An 18,753-nucleotide genomic window follows, 5' to 3' on the forward strand; every position below is an offset into this window, starting at 1 on the left:
ATCATTTACAAATAAAGAAAACCTGGAAGAGTGGTGAACCTTCCCAGGAGTGATTGACCTACCAATATTACTCCAAGAGCACAACGACACCTCATCCAGGAGCTCATAAAAGAACCCAGAAGAACATCTAATGACCTGCAGGCCTCACTCATCTCAATTAAGGTCAAAGTTCATGATTAAACAATAGGAAAGAAACGGGGGGCAAAAATGGTGTCCAATAGGGGAGTTCCGAGGAAAACGTCACTGCTGACCAAAAAGAACACAAAGAAAAAACATCTTGATTGAAGACTTTTGGGTAAATATTCTGTGGACTGATGAGACAAAAGTAAAACATTTTGGAAGGTGTGTGTCCCGTTACATCTGGTGTAAAACTAACACAGTGTTTTATGAAAAAAACATCATACCAACAGTCACACATGGTGGTGGTAGTGTGATGATCTGGGGCTTTGCAGCTTCAGGACCTGGACGACTCGCCATAATTGATGGAACCATGAATTCTGGGCTCTACCAGAAAATCCTGAAGGAGAACGTCTGATCATCAGTTCGTGACCTTAAGCTCAAGTGTACTTCTGCATAAAAGAGGGGCTCAGAATTCCTCCACAGTGATGTGAAAGACTCATTGCTAGTTATCACAAACACTTGGTTGCAGTTGTTGTTGGCAAGAGTGGTGCAACCAGTTATTAGGATTAGGGGCAATTACTTTTTCACACAGGGCCAGAAAGGTTAGAACAGCTTTTTTCCTAAATAAATAAAATCAATGTTTGAAAACTTCATTTTGTATTTACTGTTTTTTTTTCATATAATATTAAAAATTGTTTCATGATCAGAATCACTTGTAATGATGATTAGAAGTGTAACAAATAAATGCAAAAATAAAAAAAAATAAAATAAAGGCAAATGCTTTTCAATGGCAATGAACACACATGCACACACAAGTGCACACACACACACACAGTAAAGAAAAGAATCAGAAGAGTAAAGAATCAGTCCCTCCTTTAAACTAATGACATTTTGTTGTTTTTCAGCCTGAAATGACGACCGACACAGTTGTAGTTTTATCCAGCTGTATTTACTCAGTGCAAATTTAACATCAGAGTGAAAGATACAACACCAACATGTCAAAAAAACATAGACAAAAATATTAATAATGTGTGTGTGTATAATCAGTGAATTTGAAAAGGATCACTCCTCCCAAAAATGATTGTAAAGGTGATTATGCGACTGTCCATGACCTAAATAGAAAGATTCCACTACGATAAAATAAACTGCACTAGAGAGGAGAATTAAATTATAAATAGATTATTACAATATGCATGGATGCAAGTCATAGAAAAATAAGAATATATAAAATATATGAAAAAAGATTTTGTGTGTGTGTGTGTGTGTGTGTGTGTGCGCACATGTGTGTGTATGTGTTAGATAATAACCTCTCTCTCTCTCTCTCTCTCTCTCTCTCAGACAGTGTGAGGTTGGTGAATGGTGGAACTCGCTGTGCTGGTAGAGTGGAGGTTCTTCAGGAGGAACAGTGGGGAACAGTGTGTGGCCGTGGCTGGGATATGAATGATGCTGGAGTGGTGTGTAGAGAGCTGCGCTGTGGGGAGGCTGTAGATGTGCAGCAGTTTGGAGAAGGATCAGGACCAATCTGGATGGTTGGTGTGGGCTGTAAAGGATCAGAGTCGACACTGAAGAACTGTAGGTCACTTGGTAGAGTGGAACTTTATGGCTGTCATCATGTTCACGATGCTGGAGTCACCTGCTCAGGTAAACTACTGAATTTAGGAAATAAAAACTTCTCAGGTTACTTTGCTATAACCCTGTTCCCTGAAAAAGTGCAAACGAGATGCTGCATTAAAACACTATGGGAACATTTTTCTGTGTTGCTGATTGTGAAGCATGTGTGTATCAAACACGCCAAATTTTGGCATATATAACCTCGGTCAGGTGACGTCATCTGATGGAGCGCGTCTGCAGGTTATAAATAGGAGTGAACCGGAAACATTCCTCAGATCATTTTTTTCTGAAAGGACGTCCAGTCACGCAAGCAGTGCGCGGGAATGAGAATACCAACGCCACCGCACTGCGAGTGTCTGGACCCCCAAGGTTGTGTAGCGTGTGCGCACGAAGGCCAAGGAGGTCTCAGAGCTAGCTCTGGGAGGCGGACTCGAGGACCCGTGAGCCCGGAGTAGCATGAACATCCAGAATATATAATCTGATCAATGTGTGCGGAGAGGATCAACCTGCCGCATCACGCACTTGCTGCGGTGGGACACCTCTTGCCAGCACAATAAATGAGGCAATACCCCTGGTTGAATGAGCTCTGATTCCTAGAGGCGCAGTGAGACCACGCGCCTCATAGGCTAGGGCAAAAGCATCTCTCACCCAATGTGACAACATTTGTGTAATGGCGGCTAACCCCCTCCCCCCCTCCCCCCGCCCCATTGCGGTCCCTGTAACATATGAAAAGCTGCTCTGACTTACGCCACTGGCTAGTGCGGTGGACGTAAATCTGAAGAGCACATACTGGGCACAGTAAGTGAAGTCTTTCCTGCTTTGGAGCTGTAAACAGCGGAGGGGCAAAGTCTCTGATCTCCAATTCTCTTCAGAGAAGTGACGGCCATGAGAAAAACCATCTTAAGCGTCAGAAACCTAACAGGTGCTGACTCTAGTGGTTCAAAAGGGGTGTCAATCAGACCTTCGAGCACAATAGATAAGTCCCAGGAAGGGACAGTAGCTCTAGTGGGCGGCCTCAACCATTTAGCTCCACGAATAAAACAGGCAACTAAAGGGTGCTTTTCCACAGAAATCCCGTCAGTCAGAATATGACAAGCTGAAATAGCGGCTATGTACGTTCTGAGAGAAGTAGGGCATAAGCCCGAGGACAACTTTTCTTGCAGAAACTCCAGCACTGAAACGATTCGGCAGTGGACTGGGTCTACATTTTTGCCATACACCAACTTTCAAATACACTCCATTTGAGGGCATAAGTTCTTCTAGAGGAGGGAGCCCTAGCACTTAAAATAGTTTCAATTACACTGGCTGGTTAAAACCAGTATCTTTTAATTGGTCCCAAACAGGGGCCAGACATGAAGGTTCCAGAGCACAGACTGGAAGCAAGATCCCTTCTCACTGGAATCACCGATGGTGAGCCATCGAGGAGAGATATTAGATCTAAAAACCACACTCTGGTTGGCCAACGGGGCGCTATCAGTAAGAGGCGCAAACCCTGTTGACGACCCTCGCCAAGACCCCCAGGAGCAGAAATATAAGGTAAAACGCATAAAGTTGTAATCTGGGCAACGTACGGGCCAAGGGGTCCAGACCCAGGGGAGCTGGAAGAGTCAGAGAGTAGTAAAGGGGACATTTAATTATTTAATGATATTTAATGATAATTTCAGTAATCCCAAGAAGTTTTTGGAAAAATATAAATTCTTTACTCAATAATTCTACTAAAAGTACTGCTACCAAAATTAAAGTGAACAATGACATTATTAGTGATCCTCTTGCAGTTGCCAATGCTTTTAATCAACATTTTTCCTCTATTTGTAGGTCACAATTTTCTAATTTTTTTTATTTTGTTGTGGCAAATGAGCGGCATAGCTCTTTTTCATTTGTTACAATAAACCCTATTGATGTTCAGCAGGCTATCTCTGAATTAAAGTCGGGTAATGTTGACCCTAATGGCCTGGAGATCAAGTTTATTAAGCTTGCTTCTCATGTACTGTCATTTCCTTTATCAGATTTATTTAACTTATCATTATCCACCTGCGTGGTTCCATCATTGTGGAAGTCTGCTAGAGTCATACCAATATACAAGGGTGGCAATGTTCTTGATCCTAATAATTATAGACCAATTTCTATTATTAGTAGTGTAGCAAAAGTATTTGAAAAAATAATATTTAAACAATTATTTAAATATGTTAATGATTTTGCTATTTTGTCACCCAATCAAACTGGTTTCAGGCCAAATTTTTCTACATCCACAGCTCTTTTAAAATTTACAAACGATGTTTCATCTGCCATTGATAATAACATGTCTACTGGGGCAATATTTATAGATCTTTCTAAGGCCTTTGATATGGTCGATCACTATTTGCTTCTCGATAAGTTACAAGCAATAGGTCTTTCTAAAGACTCTTTTCTTTGGTTCAACTCTTATCTTCACTGTAGACGTCAGTGTGTCTGTCTAAATGGTTGTATATCTCAGTCCGTGATAATGGAGAAAGGTGTCCCCCAAGGTTCTTCCCTGGGGCCTCTTCTTTTTTCCTTATTTATAAACGATCTTCCACAAATTTGCTCAGACTGTAGTATTCATTTGTATGCCGATGATACAGTGATATACTCATCTAATGTCTTGGTTTCTAAGACTCAATCTTTACTACAGTCTAATTTTAATACTATTCAATGTTGGTTCCAGTCTAATCATTTACTGATAAATAAGAAAAAGTCATATAGCATGCTGTTTGCTACTAGATCAGCCTCCTTGAACCAAAGTAATAATTTTTCACTTAAATTTTTAGACGATACTTTACTTAAACAAGTTGCTGAATTTAAATATCTGGGCCTCTGGCTTGATTCACAGCTTTCTTTCAGGTGTCACATCAATTCTGTCGTAAAAAAGATTAATTGTAACCTACAAATACTGTATCGCTCTATTAATTGTTTTACTCAACTTACTAGGCTGAGAATTGTGTCACAGTTAATATTTCCTTTATTAGACTATGCAGATGTTGTCTACCAAAACACCTCAGAATCAAACTTGAAACCTTTAACTGTTGCTTTTAATAATATCTGTAGATTTGTCCTGAGATGTCCTTTTACTACTCACCACTGTGTATTGTATGACTCATTGAATTTATTATCACCAGAGGCCAGAAGGTATCATTGGTACCAGTTTCTTTTTAAATGTGTGTATTATGATTATCCTTCCTACCTAAAGGAATACTTAATTCCATATAGATCTAGATATAGATTGAGACATACTGAGTATCCCTCTTTCACTGTGCCAACCATTTCTAAAGAGACTGGCAGACGTACCTTTAAATTTAAAGCCCCCTTAGACTGGAATAGTCTGCCTGGGTCTCTAAGATCTATCACTTCTTTGTATTCCTTCAAAATATCACTATTTACCTATTTGCAAGCAAAGTATTGTTGTAAATGTTTTTCTTATGTGTGATTGGATTTATCTATTTTTATTACTTTATCATTACTTATGAGTATATGTTAGCATGGGGGTAGGTGTGTGTATGTATATTATGTGAATATGTGTAAATACATATGTGTATGGGCTACATGTTGTCATGCTTCCTACAGTAATACTTACATACTAATATGTTTTTGTTTTTTTTTGTTTACATGTATTTGTTTTCAATAATGAGTATGTAGGGCGGGTGGGGTGGCTGAGGTGGGATGAGGAAGAGTTTGAGTGAGTGTGAATGTACATGTGTTGTATTGTTTTTGTTTTATGTCTTGAGGACCCCCTCGAAAACGAGATGTTCCATCTCAAGGGGTTATCCTCCTAATACTAATAAACTTCAAAGATTTGCTGTTTCTTGCGAGGCAAAGAGGTCCACCTCTGCTACATGAAATCTCTCCCAGATTGACTGACTACTTCGGGGTGGGGTTTTCATTGCCCATGTGTCAGAGCTTAAATGGACAGCAAATCTGCTCCCACATTCATATGCCCTGAAATGTAAATCGCCTGAGGGACAGGAACTTGTCCTGTGCCCAAAGCAGAACCTGGTGCGCTAGCTTATTCAAGCGGCACGAGCGCAGTCTGCCCAGGCAATTAATATATGAGACTACCGTAGTGTTGTCCCCCCACACTAGGACATGGTAGCCTCTCAACTGCTGGAGGAAGTGCTTTAGGGCCAGAAATAGAGTCATAATTTCGAGGCAATTGATGTGCCACGCAAGAAGATGACCTCTCCAGCTCCCTTGGGCTGGACAGCCAGTCGTCCATGTAATTCAAAATATGGATGCCCTGGAGTCGTAAAAACCAGAACTGCATCCATGCATTTTGTGTATTTGAGTGTATTGTGTATATGAGAAAGCTAGACCAATTAGAAGGACCCGATACTTGTAAGCTTCACCCCCGAAAGCGAACCTCAGGAACTTCCTGTGTTGTGACAATATTTCTATATGAAAGTATGTGTCCTTCAGATCGATTGTCACAAATCAATCGCTTGGTTGGATTTGAGAACAATCACTTTGACAGTCAACATTTTGCAGCTGTATTTATTTATTTTTAGATAGCGGTTCAGCCTGCGAAAATCTAAAAGAAAAGACACAGCCCCCCGTTCCTTTTGGAAACCAAGAAATACCGACTGTAGTAGCCTGACTCTCTGTCTGGTAGGGTCACATGTCCTATGGCCCCTTTTCCCAGCAACTTATGTCAGCAGATGGGCCCTTTCCGGTTTCACGGAAGTGGAGACCACGCCGTTGAAGCGCGGAGAGTGATGTGAAAACTGAATCCTGTAGCTTCTCTCTACAGTGCTTGGTACCCAAGGAGAAATACTTGGCAGTAGCTTCCACGCTGCCATTTTCCCGGGTTGGAGTGTTCGGCATCCTGAAACATGTCACGAAAAGATCAAAGAACCAACATTTTATTGGAGACCGGTGTTGCCCGAAACACCAGTGGTGGCAGAGCATGAACACCGACCTCCTAGGGGTGCCAGGGAGAACACTTCATTCTCGAAAGGAATTCTACGTGCATCTTCCCGTTGTGGGGCCACCCGCACGGTCCTGGGCACATGAGCCACAGGAGTCCTTTGAGAGAGACAGTATGCCGGTCCGCCCTCTTTGAGGCGGACTGCAAAGCACGGTGCACCGCACCCCAATCTTTATGAGGGGGTGCTCGGCCACAACACTCTCCTTGTGTGCTTCATGCCTCGCGAGAGTCAGACCCGTTCAAAACTGGTTGGCCAACAGTCCTGACTTTTGAGCACGGCGGGGAAGGAATTCCCGAAGGCTTGTTCATATAACTTCGCCTCATGAAACCTAGTGGCGACCGAGTTAACAGTGTCACCAAACAGGCCGAAAGGCGAGACGGGGGCATCAAGGTGAAGAGGACAAAGTGATGGAAGCTGAGAAAGGAAGAATGTTGTGTAGTCTTTAGGGAGGAGTTGAGACAGGCTATGGGTGGTCAGGAGGTGCTGCCAGTCAACTGGACAACTACAGCCAATGTGATCAGGGAGACAGGTAGGATGGTACTTGGTGTTTTATTAGGTAAGGGAAAAGTGGACAAGAAGACAGTGGTGGAATGAGGAAGTCCAGGAGTGTATACAGGGAAAGAGGCTAGCTAAGAAGAAGTGGGACACTGAGAGGACTGAAGAGAGTAGACAGGAGTACAGGGAGATGCAGAGTAAGGTGAAGGTAGAGGTGGCAAAGGCCAAATAAAGAGCATATGAGGACTTGTATGCTAGGCTGGACAGTAAGGAGGGAGAGGTGGATCTGTACAGGTTGGCAAGGCAGAGAGATAGACATGTGAAGGATGTGCAGCAGGTTAGAGTGATTAAAGATGGAGATGAAAATGTACTGACAGATGCCAGGAGGGTGATGGAAGATAGAAGTACTACTTTATGGAGTTGATGAATGAGGAAAACGAAAGAGAACAAAAAGTAGAAGAGGTGACTGTTGTGGAACAGAAAGTAGCAAATATCAGTAAAAGTGAGGTAAGAAGGGGGTTGAAGAGGATGAAGTGTGGAAAGCATGTTGTTTCTGATGACATACCTGTGGAGGTATAGAAGTGCTTAGGAGAGGTGGCTGTAGAGTTTCTGACTAGTTTGTTTAACAAGATCTTGGAGAGTGAGAAGATTCCAGAGAAATGGAGGAGAAGTGTATTGGTGCCCATTTTTAAGAACAAGGGAGCTGTGCAAAGCTGTGGCAATTACAGAGGTACAAAGATAATGAGCCATACAATGAAGCTGTGTGAAAGAGTAGTGAAAGCTAGGTTAAGGGCAGAGGTGAGCATTTGTGAGCAGCAATATGATTTTATACCTGGAAAGAGTACATCAGATGCAGAGGGTGCAAAAAGTATTTGTTCTGAGGATGCTGGTGGAGAAGTACAGAGAAGGTAATAAAAAGTTGCATTGTGTCTTTGTAGATTTGCAGATGTGGCTATTAAGACTGCGCGTGTTTTCCCGCGAGATGCCGCAATTTAGCGCGCGGCGTGTTGTGCTTCACTGAATATCCGCCAGATGGTGCATGGAAGGACTTTATCTAAAAGCCGGACCAAGTACTGTACAACGAAGAACTGTGTATAATTACTTAGTCTAAAACAATATTGTTTCCAATGCTGAAGCAAACATGAATTTTATTTTGTTTTACAACAGATCTGTCATGATGAATGTGTGTATATGTGCTTCATATTATTTTCATAATGATGAAATGAGATGCCCAAATTCGTGCTTTAAAAGTTTCTTATATAGTTTTTGTAATGTCTTAACAGGGACAAAACAGTGAAAGACATGGCAATGCCTTGGTTTAAATGGTGTTGAAATTAATTTAATTTTCTGATAATAGGCTATCTGATAGTCTTAACTGCGAATGTCCTGATTTGTGAATATGCCAACATATCTTTTTATAATTATTATCATATTTGCTGTTTGTGTCCAGCATTGAATAATCATTTCATCCATTATTTAACCACGGCTGGAAATAATAGCTGGAATGTGATGTGATTGTGAATTCATGACTGAAATAAAGCTGTTTGTCTTTTGTAAAGTACTTTCACTTTACAAAAGGCAGCGTTTTAATCAATAGGTTGATAAACGCGTGTTGTACAGTATATACACCGCGACAGCGCGCTCAGTTACTCATTTCTCACCTTTCATGTAGGTCTGCTCGGACTTATTAATTCGTTTCAAACACCTCAAAAATGCGTGTGTATACAGGTCAAAACCTCCATCAGTTATTAAAGATAGCATCTATTTATAAAAAAATGCCCCGGTGATTTCGGAGCTTCAGGAAATCTCCCGGCGCTCTGCGCATAACACCGGGCCAACTCATGTCGGAAAGAATTTATAAACGCTTTCTAAACGTGGGCTATTGTTTTTTTACTTATAATATTTGTTAATTTAAATGAGGTTTGGGCTCAGGACTTCGATTCGGCATTGTGATTCTCCTCTTTAATTTACTCCATATTTTTAATCAGCGCTCAGCTGCATGCATGAAGTTTTCCAGAGCGCACCGGCAGAAGTAGACTAATGATTATGAACGCGTCGGGAAAACAGCAAGCAGACTGACTCTGACCATTTAAAAAAACGTTTGCGTTCATTTTCTGACGCGCTCAAGTTCACCAAAAACAACATTTTTGAGGATAATAGTTTTTTCAGCCTGTCACGGCGTGCGCTCAAATCAATATCGCTCCTCGCTCACTAGTTAGGCGGCCTCCCCTTCAGATATGCGAAGCAGCGGGGCCGCGAAATTAGGCACGGATGGTAATGGTTAAAATATTAACAAGGGGGAATGTTTGATGTCTTGTGGGCATTATAAGATTTTTACTGAAAACTTCTAACTAAAAAGTGGAAGCTGGCACGCCTAAAAATAGACGCAGGTTAATTTTTTTTTATAGTTTAAATAAAAATCCTCCTCTTTAGTGCCTCCTATTCGTATTAATCCTGGGTTGTTTTTCTTTTAGTGTGTGTGTGCTTTACAATGCCAGATAACATTCAAATGCTAATTATTCACTCTCCCCAAGTGTGAATCAGCTGTTCTCACCTTTACATTCAGAGGAACTTTAATGCACCTCTCCACACTTTAAAAACCTCTTGAATCTGAGGCTTTTCTAAAGACTTTCAGTGATTAAGGCCTCTTTTTAAATTTGTTGACATTGTTACCGTTTTTAATCCTTGGAATGGAAGAAATTTATATTTTCCTTATGATAGCATAAATTGCATTGTTTTTAAGCAAAAAGGCCAATTTGTCTTTTCCTCATAAAGTGTTTAGGTGAAATTCCACCTATACAAGTGTGACAAATACGCAAAGGAAAAAATTAGGAAGGGGCAAATACTTTTTCATGGCACTGCACATGGAGTCAGATTGTTCCACTGGGATCCGCGGTAACATAAACACACGCTCTTTGTCGGCGGCGCACTTGCGCATCCGTATGCGTAGAAAAGAGATGCATAGTATTATGGTTTCCGTCATTTTTTTTTAATATACATATATTTGCGTACTGACTGGGCTGCCCCACATTGGCCAGCAGCCCACCGGGAAAACTCCCGGTGCTCCAGATGGCCAGTCTGCCACTGTTCCTCTTTACTCTTCTACTGTACGTAGAATCAGCGCTTAACCGCACGCATAAAGTTTGGTAAATGCATTTAAATTCTATTTCATAAGGGTTTTGCCAGTGGTGGTACAGCGCAACGGGGGTCATTATTTACTATTAAAGAAAATTATGATGATCTGTCACGGCGTGCGCCTGTGATGGGTGTGCGCCCAAATCTACTATCGCTACTCATTCACTCCGTAGGCTCCCTGAATAGGCGGCAAAGGAACGGAGCCGCTTATTAGTTTCGGCTGGCGATAATTAATGTTAATATGATCTCGGGCTTGCTCCACATTATAAAAGCAAGGCGCGGAGTTTAGTCCGAGGTCCGGGAAGTACGTGATGTGGTGGAGAATAGGCAGTGGCGGTTTTACACTGAATTGCTCCCCGGGCGAGACTCCCTCCCGCCCCCCCGTCCCCGTCATTGCTACTTTTAACCCCCCTGCGCGATGTGTATAAATCAATGTGGGTGTGAATAATATGAAATTTTATTTGATATAGGTATATATAAGCTCATGCTAGGGTACTTTTACTATGCTAAATTTATGAATTACACTCAAAGTATCAAATCCAACTATGAAGTCTGATTTAATTGTTACTATTAAACATTTTATATCTAGGCCTACGTGTTTATTTTTCTATTTATGTTTTGCTGGCGAATTACATTTTAGGCAGAGACGTCTACTAGGTCTTGTTAATTTGTTTTAAAACCCCCAATTCTGCGAATTCCCCCAGCAGCGAAACCAGTTTGATAACTTCACACCTGTCATAAAGGTGAGATGGGGGATTACAGTAACTGTGGGTGCGCTTCACCTCGGAGCGTGCTGTCGCGTTGTATTCAAAGAATAGACTAAAACAATCATGTTTGCTTCAGCATTGGAAACAATATTGTATTAGGCTAACTTTATTAAAGATTATACACTTTTGTATTCTTTGTTCACACACGTGGGCAACTTAAAATTTTTAGAGATTGATCCTTTCTTGATGCAGCGAGATTAATAAGAGCAAATTAATAATAATTTCCATGAATAAAAGGGAAGAAGAAGAAAAGGTTACACGAAAATAGGAAAAAGCTTTAGAGGTAAATGCTGTGAAATGCTTTAAATGAACAGATTCTGCCTATAACAGGTCAGGGACAGTAAGGCTGGATCCAGCAGCGCACCACATCCCACATCATAATACACTGGCTCAATAAAGTGGAGATAAATTTTGAAAACTAATTACTATAAAAATATAACACAATACAAAAACGTAAAACAAAGTTTCACTGAACATATATTGGGTCATATTTGTAATACAAAGGAAAGAATAATAAGTCAAACAACATATAAAACTACAATATTTTCAGTGTCCAGTAGCACCAGTCTCACAGAGACCCAGAAGGCTTATAAACAGTTTGACAGCAAAATGAGACATTTTGTCAGTATTGTGATTTTTTAATGTATTTATGTATTTTAAAAGATGCAAGACAATACTGCCAAAATGTATCATTTACATGCTGTTATAAAATATTCTTTGCATTGTCTCTTATTGAGTCACAAGGGTGGTAAAAACTATTCATATCATTTAAAGGTTTTCATATCAGTGTAGTTAGTATGATTTTGTAGTTAGTATGAAAGTGCTATAACTCCACCTGGCACAGTTTAATCCCAGTGAAACAATTTGACTACATGTGCAGTGCCATAAAAAAAAAGTATTTGCCCCTTCCTAATTTATTTTTTCTTTGCAAATTTGTCTCCCTTGTAGTGAAAGTCCAGGGCCACTTTTTGGTCCCAGTCGGCCCCTGGCAATAACGAATGGAGAAAGCGCAGTCAAAGCCCGGGGATTCTGCGTTCCGCGGGGACCTGTCGTGAATAGCTGACACTCAGTGACAGCCAATAAAATTGAAGCATTTTTGCCGCTTTTCACGTGGTGTGGCGTTGCTTAAATAATGGTTCGAATCCTGCTCTGGGTGAAAATGTAATAAATGTGAATCCTTTTACACTTTTTGCTTATGATAATCATTAAATTATAGCAACTGTGAGGTAAGTGCTAATGTGTTTCATAGCTTAAGAAAAAAAAGTTCTCACTTGCAAACATGCATTTAGTACTGAAGCATAACTTGATAATGTAATGGCTATATCGTGGCATTTTAGCGCATAACACCGGCATTTTGAGCACTGGCTGGAAATCGAACCCGGGGCTTCCGCATGGCAGGCGAATCACTTACCACTGAGCCACCAGTGTTCGTCTATGTCTAAAGCGCATAAAAACAATAAAACAATACTGTTATAGGCTAACATATTATACATCTTTGTAGTCCTTTTGCACACACGCGGATGCGTTACAATAATAATAATAATAATAATAAATTCAGAGAACTACTACTACTAATAATAATAATTCTAAATGAAAATGAAGAATAAATACATATCAGTTTGAGCCTGACACGTTTACGAGCTCTTTAGCTTGCTGTCAATAGGCGGCTAAGAGACACAACACATTTTCGGCGTTAGTAGACACACAATACTTTAGACTGAAACATGACTGCCCCCTACAGGTAATGAAGGGCATTTTCACAAGTCATGGGATCCCTTTTCCGAAAACGTGCGTTTTTAAAGGCCAGATCTGTAGAGAAGGCGTACGACAGGGTGACGAGAGAGGAGCTGTGGTGCTGTATGAGAAAGTCTGGAGTGGAAGAGAAGTATGTTAGAGTGGTGCAGGACATGTATGAGAGCGCTAAGACAGTGGTAAGATGTGCTGTAGGTGTGACAGAAGAGTTGGAGGTGGAGGTGGGTCTGCATCAAGGATCGGCTCTAAGCCCCATTTTATTTGCTTTGGTGATGGACAGGATGACAGATGAGGTAAGACAGGAGTCTCCATGGACTATGATGTTTGCAGATGACATTCTGCTTTGTAGCGAGAGCAGGGAACAGGTGAAGGAAAATTTGGAGAGGTGGAGGTAGGCTCTGGAAAGCAGAGGAGTGAAGGTTAGCCACAGCAAGACGGAATACATGTGTGTGAATGAGAGGGACCCAAGAGGAACGGTGAGGCTACAGGGAGCAGAGGTAAAGAAGGTGCAGGATTTGAAGTACTTACTGTAGGGTCAACGGTCCAGATCAAAGGAGAGTGTTCAAAGGAGGTGAAGAGGCGGGTACAGGCAGGTTGGAATGGGTGGAGAAAAGTTTCAGGTGTGTTGTGCAATAAAAGAGTATCAGCGAGAATGAAAGGAAATGTGTACAGGACAGTGGTGAGACCAGCAATGCTTTAGGGCTTAGAGACCATGGCACTGAAGAAAAGGCAGGAGGCAGAACTAGAGGTAGCAGAGCTGAAGATGTTTAGGTTCTCTTTGGGAGTGACAAGGATGGATAGGATCAAGAGTTCATCAAAGGGACAAACCATGTTAGATGTGTTAGATTTGGAGATAGCATTGAGACTGGACTGACAAAACATTGAGACTGGACTGACTAATCAACACAAGCGCAAACACACTGACCTACACTACCAAACTATTGTACACACCAACCTGTAAATGCTCTTCTTTTCACAATATTCATTACTGGATTACTTTTTGCACTAACTTCCTAATTCTTGCTGCTACTTTAAGAAACGTTTACTGGTACTGCACTACCTCAGCTCACCACCTTGACACCATAAAGTATTATGTCATGTTTTGTTTGTTACACCGTCACTTTGCTGCTCATGTTTGCACATTTGCACGTGCACTTTATGTTGTCTGTTGTCTGTAAAAAAAAAAAAAAAAAAAAAAAAGTATAGTATAGTTAATTTATGTTGTTAAATTTGTGTTGTTACAAGAAATAATAATTATGTTGTCAGGTCAATCTGTCTTATCTCCGCTAGCCAGCTAACTAGGCCTCTTAGTTAGCAAGTTTTAGCTCTTCTGTTAATCTATGTTGTAAATTTATGTTGCATGTAGCACTTTGGTCCTGGAGGAACGTTGTTTCGTTACACTGTGTACTAACTGTATATGGTTGAAGTGACAATAAAGCCTACTTGAACTTGAACTTGAGATAAAGTCAGAGAGGCCAGATTGAGGTGGTTTGGACAGATTGTGAATATAGATTATCAGCATGATTTAACTGTAATTCTATCCAGACATTATTTGAATTCCATTTTGTCTTTATTTAAATGTAAAGCCTGGTGCGACTCTACCAAAGAGCTGACTGAGCCTGAGTAAGGGTCCATTTGCAGGAGGTTCATTATGACAGGCAGTGGCAGAGCCAGACTTTTTTCATAGGGGTGGCCAGGCTGGGCCCAGCACTCACTTTGGGGTGGCACAGAGACTGAGGCCTAGGTTCAGGTTTTTATCTGTATGGTAAAGTGGAGGAGGACAAATACTCACTAATTTGGGTCTAAATTATCATTTGCATATGCAGGTAACTGTGACTGTTAAATATGTTTACAAATATACAGTGAGGACTTGTTTATAATAAACATTTTATATTTAATAGACTTTTTAAATTCAATATAATTTTATTAGAAATAAAGATGTATTATTGATAATAAAGAAACTTGACTAGAATTACAGTAATAAGAGTTAGGAACACAAAATTATTCTGCAAATAATCTGCATACTCTACAAAAAATGTAACCAAAATAGCTAATTTTCCTTTTTTATATTGTTTTAAATCATGTTAGTTTGCCATTTGATTAATTCATAATATAAATAATTATTTTGCCTCCTAAACTTCACTAATAACTAGTGAGAAAACTAGTTACTAGAGACAAAAACACATGGGGCCTCATGCAGGAACATTTTCTTGTTCTTGTGTTGAATTTCTCTGACTTTTCTCTGTGAATGGTGTTTATATGAGTGTTTCACATCAGATTCATTAAACTACACACACTTGTGGTAAATCCCTGGTTTCAGACTGATTAGTGCCACCTGTTCATGAAGAGCAGCGCGTACATGAGGTTTGATCATTTACATAATCAACACCCCTAAAATCCTCATCTAAGGCTCCTGGTCCACTCTGTTTGGGGGGAAATTTCATTCACAAAAATGCCACAGGAGAGTGCAAAGAGTCATTTCACACTGCGGAGCTTCAAGTCTGTGGCCAGGAATCACCAAAACCCTAAACAAAGCAGATTTAGCAGAGTCAGTTGCAGTTAGACGAGAAGGAAAATGTTCCCATTTTACTAAACTACAGAAATAAAGAAGCTGCTGTGATAAAATTTGACACTAAAATCTCTAAAATCTAAAATACCTCTCATTTAATTGGCAAGTCAACTTTTATCAACATATCACCTGCCCCACCAGGAGCGAAAGGACACTGGACCACTGCTATACAACGGTCAAGGATGGCTACAAGGCACCATCTCACCCTCCGTTTGGTAAATCCGATCACCCCGCCATCTTCCTCATGCCAAAATACAAACAAAGGCTGAAACAGGAAGTTCCAGTTCAGAGGGAGGTCGCGCGGTGGACAGACTAATCGGTGGCTGCGTTACAGGACGCACTTGATGACGCAGACTGGGACATGTTCCGAAATAGCTCCGATGAGGACGTCAGCGTGTTTACGATTGTGGGATTTATCGGGAAACTAGCGGATGATACCGTGGAGAAAAAGACTATTAGAATGTTTCCCAACCAGAAGCCGTGGGTGAATAAAAACATCCGCGACGCTCTGATATATCGCACCGCTGTCAGTTAGACTCTGTCAGCTGTCAGAGTATGTCAGTTAGTAAAGGCTCACAAGTTATGTCCAGGAAAACGAAAACTGATAAGTTCACAAAATGTATATAAATCCAAATGCTTTCTACAGCATCTAACAGGAAATGATGAGAATGAACATGAAAGTGGTTCACACTCAGGTGATGGTACCTTGTGGGGTTTAAGTTAAAGATCAAGCCTACTGTAGATGGTACAGCAAATACAATGTAATGATTTCTTTATGTACTGTTATGGTGAAAACATGCACAATATTTACACAATTAAATAAATTCCAGGTAAAAATGTGAGACTCAGTGCTGGTCCTCACCGGTGCTCTGGGAGAGTGGAGGTGGTTCAGGGAGGTTCCTGGTCCACAGTGTGTGATGCTGACTTTGACCAGAAGGATGCAGAGGTTGTGTCTCGAGAGCTGGGCTGTGGGATTCCTGTAAAGGTGCTGGGATCAGCTGCTTTTGGCCGAGGGGAGGGTCAGGTGTGGACAGAGGAGATTCAGTGTAGAGGAAATGAATCTCAGATTTACTTCTGTCCAACATCACCTTCACTCAAACACTCACACTGCTCCCATGGCAACGATGTGGGATTAATATGTTCTGGTTAAGTACCATGATTTAACTTCTGTTTAAATAGAGACCACATACCTGTCAATTTAACTGTAAGGTGTCTTTATTAATGTTCCTCTTTTACTAATCTCTCGGCTGTTTGTTCAGGTCACACAGGGGTGCGGCTGGTGAACGGACCGGACTCCTGTTCTGGTCGAGTGGAGCTCCAGTACCTCATTGATTGGGGCACAGTTTGTGCTGTAAGCTTGGATATGAGAGCTGCAGATGTTCTTTGTGCACAGATGGATTGTGGGAGCGCTGTGGCTGTGGTGGGGGTGGACTGGTTTGGGGAGGGGAGTGGCCAAATCTGGGCTGATGTGTTTGATTGTCAGGGGAATGAGACACACCTATCACAATGTGGCGTCTCATTATGGAGTCGAGCTGCATGCTCTCATAAACACGATGCTGGAGTCATCTGTAATGGTAAGATATTAACCTCACCTACACCACGTTAGTAAATAAACTCAGTGTTCATTAGAATATTTAAATTATGTTCTTCTGTTTCAGGATCATCCATGGCATTTCATGAGGGGCAAGTGCGGTTGTCTGGAGAGAGCGAGTGTCAGGGGGAGGTGAAGATTTATTTCAGGCAGGACTGGTGGAGAGTTCTCCTGGACTCGTGGAGTCTGTCTGAGGCGTCTGTGCTCTGCAGACAGCTGGGCTGTGGCTCTGTGCAGAACTATTGCTCCTCTTCATCCACCACTGAACACAAACAAATGTGTGTAACGGGTTTCAGCTGCTCTGGGAGTGAAGCTCATCTAGGAAACTGCAGCAGTGCAAAACCTGTCACCTGCAGCTCCGGGGAACAGCTGTACATCACCTGCTCAGGTAAGCATTTTTTATGTCCACTGGAATTTGCTGTGCAATTATAGAAGCTGTATAAGTCTTAAACACTTTTAAAAGTAAAGATAAATGATTTGGACTTATATTTACTAATAATAATATTTTGGGTCATACCACAGGTATCTTGAACCGTGCCAACAGCTACATCAGGTTGGCTGGTTCTGGGGGAGACTGTGCAGGAAGGCTGGAGGTTTTCCACAGCGGCTCGTGGGGGACAGTGTGTGATGACTCGTGGGATATTAAGGATGCGCAGGTGGTGTGCAGACAGCTGCAGTGTGGAGTGGCCCTCAGTACCCACATACCAGCCTGGTTTGGTCCTGGAACTGGGTCCATATGGCTGAATGAGGTGGAGTGTGAGGGGAACGAGACGTCCCTGTGGAACTGCAGATCTCAGCTGTGTGAAGAGGGGGAATGTGGACACCAGGAGGACGTAGGAGTCGTGTGCTCAGGTACAGTGTGATGACTGAGATTCAATCTGTTACATGTTAAATATGGACAAGTTAATAAGTTGTTCTTCCCTCTCCAGAGTTTAAAGAGATACGACTCACAGAGGGCTGTAAGGGGAATCTGGAAGTGTTCTACAATGGAACCTGGGGTAATGTGTGTCACAATCAGATGGATGATGAGACAGTAAACATGGTGTGTCGAGAGTTAAACTGTGGAAGACATGGCAGTCTGTCAAACACTGAAGCAAGAGTTAAATCTGCTCCTAACTGGCTGGATAAACTGAAGTGTAGGAAACACGACTCTAATCTGTGGCAGTGTCCATCTTCACCCTGGGGACAGAACACATGTGATAATAGTGAAGAAGTGGCTCATATTACCTGCACAGGTGGGTGGAGTCAGACTTCTCTGGTCTGTACATTGATATAAACTGCAGTGTTTCATTGTGAATAGTGTTTAACTAATGCTACTGAGATATGAAGTTAAAAGTCAGACAAAAGTCTGCTCTGAGAGATAAACCTGCTGTGTAACATTTCATTAATGTGTGTATTTTATTACTGCAGATGATAAAAAGTCTCTACATACACAAGAAAAGTGCTCTTCACTTCCCTCTCAGAAACACTGCTCAAGTAAGGAAACATAAGGAAAAGCTTTTAGTGCTGTTCTACACCTGCATTCAATTTCATTACTCATTGAAAGAATAGATTTCCTCCTGTATCCATAAAATCATTTGCTGAGAACTTTATTGAATCATCCTGAGGTCATTACTCTTCCTCACATGTCATAAAAATCAAAGCAACAGGGATAAAAGCAGTAAACAGAACCCAAAGCTCATCTTCTTCTTCCTCTTTGTCTTTCGGCTGTTACCTTTCAGGGGTCGCCACAGCGAATCATCTGCCTCCATCTAACCCTATCCTCTGAATCTTCTT

At 41.4% G+C, this 18,753-nt stretch overlaps 1 protein-coding gene across 1 annotated transcript in view; it reads left to right on the forward strand.

The window, feature by feature from the left end:
- The first annotated feature begins 1,541 nt into the window (after window positions 1-1,541).
- Window positions 1,542-18,753, forward strand: part of LOC128533935 (antigen WC1.1-like) — a 35,831-nt gene continuing 18,619 nt past the window's right edge. Inside the window, exons 1-7 of the mRNA XM_053508169.1 lie at window positions 1,542-1,761; window positions 16,217-16,531; window positions 16,646-16,960; window positions 17,045-17,365; window positions 17,500-17,829; window positions 17,907-18,212; window positions 18,388-18,453. Coding sequence (XP_053364144.1) covers window positions 1,557-1,761; window positions 16,217-16,531; window positions 16,646-16,960; window positions 17,045-17,365; window positions 17,500-17,829; window positions 17,907-18,212; window positions 18,388-18,453 — 1,858 coding nt within the window. The 5' untranslated portion in view covers window positions 1,542-1,556. The remainder of the gene's footprint in view (window positions 1,762-16,216; window positions 16,532-16,645; window positions 16,961-17,044; window positions 17,366-17,499; window positions 17,830-17,906; window positions 18,213-18,387; window positions 18,454-18,753) is intronic.

This window comes from Clarias gariepinus, chromosome 12 (assembly GCF_024256425.1).
Source record: "Clarias gariepinus isolate MV-2021 ecotype Netherlands chromosome 12, CGAR_prim_01v2, whole genome shotgun sequence".
NCBI classification, from domain to species: Eukaryota; Metazoa; Chordata; class Actinopteri; order Siluriformes; family Clariidae; genus Clarias; species Clarias gariepinus.